Source organism: Miniopterus schreibersii, assembly GCF_964146895.1.
Source record: "Miniopterus schreibersii genome assembly, chromosome: 1".
NCBI lineage: Eukaryota > Metazoa > Chordata > Mammalia > Chiroptera > Miniopteridae > Miniopterus > Miniopterus schreibersii.
The window spans coordinates 143,934,808-143,941,391 of record NC_138101.1 but is presented as its reverse complement, the minus strand read 5'-3'; the positions used below and the strand labels follow the sequence as shown (position 1 = coordinate 143,941,391).

Sequence of the window (6,584 nt, the reverse complement as noted above, 5' to 3'; positions counted from 1 at the left end):
GGCTTACAGAATTTCATTGGTCATTCCATGTCCAGCACTACATTGGTTTATCCCCTTACAGAAAAAAAAATACTCTCATCTGAAGCTGAAGTTGCAGAGGTAAATTCAAGCTCTGCTTTTCAGTCTAAGATGATCTAGGTGAAAAGCAACTGAGAACAGTTTAAGTTTGATACTTCCAGTCTAGGGCCCAAAACCACATTTACTTTTATTTTTTCACAATTTAGTCCAACCTTTATTGTCTAGGTAGGTACCAAGCAGCCTTTGAAGTGCCAATATGGGAACAGGTTAGGCTTCGTGAATTAATTCCTCAGAAAATAAGAGCCCCAGGTACAGTGTGAATAAATTATTCCCTTTTTCTCCAAACTAAATACTTGCCATCCATACCCTCCACAATGCAGTTGACCATCCACACTTATTTCACTTTTTATTCTGTTTGTGTATGTCCTAAACATGTATACATGGTTGTCACTCTGAAATAGGTGCCTAGGAAAAGGTGCATACATTTGTCTGTTTTGCACTATGCCCATTAGACCACTTTTTAAGAATTCCCCCTAGATTTAACATGCCAATAGATGCAATTATAAGATCCTTGAAAACTAACAGGCTACAGTAAACATTTGCTCACCAATTCAAATATTTAATTAGCACCTTTATATGCAAGGCACTGTAGGCCAGCTGAAACCACTGCTTGCAGTTGGAAACAGGATGGATCTCCACGGATCTCCAAACAATGCTTCTAAGACTGCATTCCTACTTAACCAACTCTCTTCCAACAGCAGAGTTCACAATAGAGAATCTAGTAGAGCTTAGATTTGTCTCAAAATTCCCAAGTCATCCCAGTTTTTAGCCATCTCACATTCCACACACACCTCCATCACTGTTACTCAACACTTACATATCTTTGTAGAGTTCAAATTTAATATACATTTATACCTCAATTCAAAAGTTATATATATCAAATTTCTAATTTAAAAAATGCATTTTTGACCGATCTTTTTGTCTCCAAATGGCAGTGAGTCCACGTACCTCGAATTTTCTGTATCCAGCCATTCATGTTCATGTAAAATTTCATTAGATATAATACATGAAGTATTGATGCTCTTACAAGTACTTTTTTCAAGTACTGATGCTCTTACAAGTACTTTTTTCAAAATCAACAATTTTGTGCAAGAAATGTATTCAGATTCTTGGTTATCAATCATTCTTTATAAAAAGTACCTGAAAATCTGCCTACTCTGTGCATTGTTTTTTACTCTTCTGGAAGGAACAAGGGTTATCATTTTTTAGACCTGTCTTCAAAGTGCATTTACTTCTCAATTCACCTGATACCATTCCATTAGACTATCTCAACCAATATAATTAGGGAAAAACAGCAAAAAAACATACTAAACTCAGCCCGAATAATATATGGATTGTCTGCCTTTCTTCTGTATTCAAAACATTTTCAATCTTGTTATTCAGAGGCTTGTCAGGTATTTCATCCGTAATTCTGGGGGAAAAGACCTGCATTTACTATAAAATGACAAAATGTAATCTGTATGAAGTTTATATAACTGGATTTGATCTGTGACCTAGAGTAGTTCAATATAAAGGATTCCTTTAATAAATTTTTTTTATAAATCATACTATTAACATACATATTTTTAAAATATATTTTTATTGATTTCAGAGAGAGGGAGAGGGAGAGAAAGAAACATCAATGAGTGTGTCATTGATTGGCTGCCTCCTTACATGTCCCCTACTGGGGATCAAGCCCACAACCTGGGCATGTGCCCTGACCTGGAAGTGAACAAACCCTGACCACCACCTGGTTCATAGGTTGATGCTCAACCACTGAGCCATACCAGTCCAGCAGTTAACATATATCTTGATTTAAGATCATCTATTGTGCCTTGGCCAGTGTGGTTGGTTACAGCATCATCCTACTGTACACCAAAAGGTCGTAGGTTCGATTCCCAGTGAGGACCCATGCCCAGGTTTGTGGGTTCGATCCCCCATCAGGGAATGTGCAAGAGGCAATCAATCAATGCCGCCCCCACTCTCTAAAGCAGACTCAATCCCCAGTCGGGGCATGCAGGAGGTAGCCGATCAATAACAACTCTCTGATCATTGATGTTTAAACTCCCCCTCTCCCTTCCTCTCTCTGAAATCAATAAAAGATATATTTTAAAAAATCAACTATTGTCCTTACCTGCTAATAAGACTGTGTTTATGTTGTTATTCCCAAGGATAACAGATATATTACCCCTGCAATACACTGGTAGGTACTATGAGGCTAGCCTTTCTTCATTGTAGAATGATTTCTTGAGACACATACTTGCCGTCAAGTTGTACAAAATTTTGAAGTCTTCATGTAAAACATGCTTCAAGGATTAGAACACCAAAAACTTCCCCCAATGGCATGTTAGAATTTTTGAAAACAGTAAGAAATTCCTGTGATAAAACTATTTCAATGACACCTCTCTCAAATATGACTCAAGGCATTAGGATTCTCTACTACAACTTAACACAAACCTCCCAACACCAAGTCCTGCTTTATTATAACTGATTTATTTCAAGTTCGCACATTCTGCCTTCCACTCGCCAAACTTCTGGTCTTGGATTTCTAAAAAAATAGTCATTTTTCAAAAGCAGAAAAGGAAAGATATATATTTAATATATAAAAGAAAAGGCTAAATCTGACATAATTATATTCTTAAAAACATTCCATTTATTTACAGATGTATAAAAAGGCGAATTATTGGTCTACTGAGATCATGCTTCTTATAAAGTTAGGGTGAGAGCTCACTATTCTCCAGATTCCTCAATTTCTCTGACTCAACTACATCTTTCATAATCACACATATAATTTTCATAGATCAGTTTCTCTTGGGGTAAGGTTAAAGGGTAGGAGTTTTTGGAGATTTTAGGTATCTGTCAAACGGCAGGATTGTTCTGAAGACTGAGCCCTCCTCAAAATAGCCCTGATAGCTTCCTAATTCTAAGAGGTCTTGAAAACACCATGATCTTGGGGGTTTGTAATGATATCTGCAGCCTTCCTTGAACACCAGGAATCATGTCTCATTTCCATCTTTGTACATCTCTCATAAACAGTCAAATAACTTTCCATCAAGAAATGACTACTACCTGTTTGTCTATAAAAAAGGGAACAGTGTTCAGAAGCAGAATGGTCCTTCTTTTCCTGAGGATTATTCACTCACTTGCCTGTTCCTTGGCTGACTCTCAAAAAGCCATAACAAGAGTCTTGTGAAGTCAGAAGGAAACATGAGGACAAGATGAGTAAGGAAATAATGGGAAACTGCTATACCTGGATTAAAGTACTAGCATCTCCAAGGACAATTATTAGCAGGGAAGACAGGTGCTGGACTCCTTGGCTAAGGCATGAATGAAATCTGCTGGGTAAAGGGGAGTGGGAAGGATAATGAGAAGCTCAGAGGCATTAATTACCTACTTCAAGCTTCTTCAGTAACCTTAGAGGAGAAAAGGTTGAACGCTGGATGAGCAAGGTCTAGAAAGGCAAGTCGCACAAAACAAAGAATTTGTTCCCACTGCAATTTGCAGAGGAAATTTTTCCACCCTTTTCAATCTGTTGATGACGAGTTACTAGAAAGAGAACCAACCATGAAAGTAATAATTCACTGGGTAGAACCATTCCAAAGTTGGTCTCACAACCTAGGTCTGAAGATACACTGAGTGGGATTTGGGATAAAGAAGGCAGGGGATGTAGAAGAAATACCACCACCTAGGCACAGCCCAGGCACTGGAAGTTCCTGTGTTAGTGTTTAAAAACACAAGCAAATCCTGTCAATGAAGACAGAACATGGGTTACATTCCAAAATATAATTATTTAAGAAAGGCAAAATGCAGCAGCTAAATCCCAGTCTATACATTTTCAGAATAGTGATTCTTGCCCCCAGGAGTTTCCAAGAGACCCCTCAAGTGCACCATGATTATTTACAAACTAGATAGGAAACATCATTTCTATATTCAATACAAATCTCATCTTCTAGGTTGAAAACTTCAGCCTTTGAGAAATCTATCAAAACAACTATACAAAAATATAAATATCTTCATCTTTACAGGCTGTCAGTCCTTCATATCCTGACAGCAAATGAGTGAAAAAGCTCTACAGATCATTGAATCCATGGTAGCAGATAATAAAAAATATATCTTGTGATTCAAATACTGCCTTATTTCCCTGGTAAAGAGTGCCTACTGTGACTTTTCTTTACTTAACATCCTGTGCAGGTAATAGTGAATGAAACCTTCAAGCACCAGGAGGCTGGTTTGATTTGGGAAATATCCAGCCCCACAATTTTTTTATTTTGGCCACTGTCTCTGGTCTCGGGAGGGAATGCTTTTCATTTTAGCTGTCTCCTGAGTGACATGATTTGTGAAAGGGGAAGGGCTCCCTCTATGCCTACCTCCAAAATATATATTCCAGGTGAAAATCCCTGGTACTGTGAAATGGTCTTTTCAACGCCCAAAGACAATGAGGGAGAACTAGTATTTTTTTTTAATATCTCACAATAATTATCTTAGTAATAAGTTAAAAGCACTCCTAATTTACGAGAAGGCTTGGACTGATAATTCTTATTGAAAAAATGAGGGAATGGAAGCTAGTTGGGATATGAAAGAGAATTTTGCTGAATGACACAAAGTACTTCACTTTGGTATTCCATGGTATCCCATTCCTCTCTTCACCTACACTTGAAACACCAACTGCAAACTGTCTCTTCTGGATCCCTCTGCACAAGTGCATCACCTTCCTTGGATTTCACACTTAAACAATAGCTATCAACTACAGTCCATAGCAAGTCTCAAGCAGCTTTTTCTCTGGGAGGGAAGAACTAGGAAACCACTATGAATTTAGAATCTTGTTATGAATTCCTTGGGTTAGAGGGGCACCTCATGTTCAGTAATGGATCACATCTTAGGAGGAGACCCAGCACCACAAGTGAGGTAACACATTTTAAAATGATCAGAATTTCATAGTAGTAATTTTTTACACCGAGGTCAGCACCCTACCCACCCTTTTCTCTACCATTATCCCCTGCATCAAAGTCAAGGATCACAGTTCCATGATACAAATAAACAGATGCCAGCAGAGAAAGGTGGTTTCCCCTCACAGCTTGGCTTCTGCCTGAGGACAAATAAGTTCATTTCCCTGCAGAACTTGGTGAAGCCCCAGAGTTGCTCAATTTGGCCACAACAGGTGCCAATGTAGGCATCACCTTGCTCTCCCGGCATTCCTGGTCATTCCCTATTAAGTTTATTTTGTGTCCAATTGACCCAACTTTGGCAGCTACAGGTGCCAAACAAGGCATCACCTTAAGACTCTGACCATCTGTATCACTGGAAGGATTAGCTACTTTTAGCCCTAGAGGTGCCAACTTTGGCATAGGCCTCCACAAAGTATCTGTACTGCTATTCTCCAGGCCAGCCTTCATGTGTAGAATGGGGGGTGAGGAAACATTTTCAGACTCTGCAGGGACACCAGAAGTACTCTTCCCTCCATCACTGACTTTCCTGTGGGAAAGAAGGGAATCCTTTATCTCAGAGTCAATAACAATTTTAAGGACATCTGGCTCAGAGGCTGGTTCTACAATTTGTTTTTCATTCTCAGAAAAGTCATCATCTTCCAAGTGCAAGAGGAGGGGGCTGGCAGAGTCACTCTCTCCTTGTATATCAGGCAACTCTTTCAAACCAGTTCCCAAGTGGCCAACCTGGAAACTTGCTCTGTTCCCAGGAGGAAGCTTACTGATGAAAGCCTGTGGAGCATCCCCTGGAAACTCTGTATCCATAGAGCTGGGTAGTTCCGCCAGGCTAACAGAGTCATCATTTAGTTGCTGATTAAGAAAGGCAATCTCATTGAGCAGAGAAGTCAGTGTCTCATCAGTATCATCTTCATCTTCCATGTTAGTTAGCAGTTCACTGGGATCCAGTGCTGCTTCCTCTATAGCTGATGCTGCCTTTCTTAGTTCCATCTCTATGCTCGAGTCTTTGAGATCTTTCATTTTTAATTTATGAAATGGAGACTCCTTTGGTTTCAGTCTCTCCCGTCTTGATTCACTCTCTTTCCATTTATACTGAATCCCTCTCATATTACCAGAAATCCTTTTGGGTAAGAACTCTTCTGCTTCTTGCACACTGGAAACATCAACTATTTGTGGAAAAGCAGAATCTTTATTTGCCAGAAAAACCTGTGTTGGACCCAATGCCATTCTGCCATCTCTATGGTTGCCTCTGGAAGAAATTCTACCTGAATCTTCAAAGGAGTTATCTTCATTCCTGAGAGTGTTTTTCAGGTGGTCAGGTGGCTTGTCATCAGGAACTTCATGAGAATATTTGCTGCCAGTCATATCCACCAAACCTCCCTCTGTGGCCAGTGATGTCACATTAACAATTCTTGGCATCATAAATAAGTCATCATTTTCTAGGGGGGAAAAAATTTCATTTAGATCTACAGTAGTATCTCATTCATACCCAATGACCATTTGGGGAATTGTAGTTAAAATTCCAGTTTACTTTTATCAAAAAGATAAAAAGAAATATTAGTCCTTCAAATTATGGACCTAGCCTAA

General features: G+C 39.1%; 1 protein-coding gene across 23 annotated transcripts in view; it reads right to left on the bottom strand.

Annotated features, from left to right (window-relative positions):
* Positions 1–2,531: 2,531 nt before the first annotated feature.
* Positions 2,532–6,584, bottom strand: part of MGA (MAX dimerization protein MGA) — a 105,345-nt gene continuing 101,292 nt past the window's right edge. For all 23 annotated transcript variants that reach the window (XM_081153296.1, XM_081153323.1, XM_081153317.1 and 20 more), the window contains one exon: positions 2,532–6,436. In XM_081153296.1, the coding sequence (XP_081009422.1) occupies positions 5,160–6,436 (1,277 nt within the window). In that variant the 3' untranslated portion in view covers positions 2,532–5,159. The remainder of the gene's footprint in view (positions 6,437–6,584) is intronic.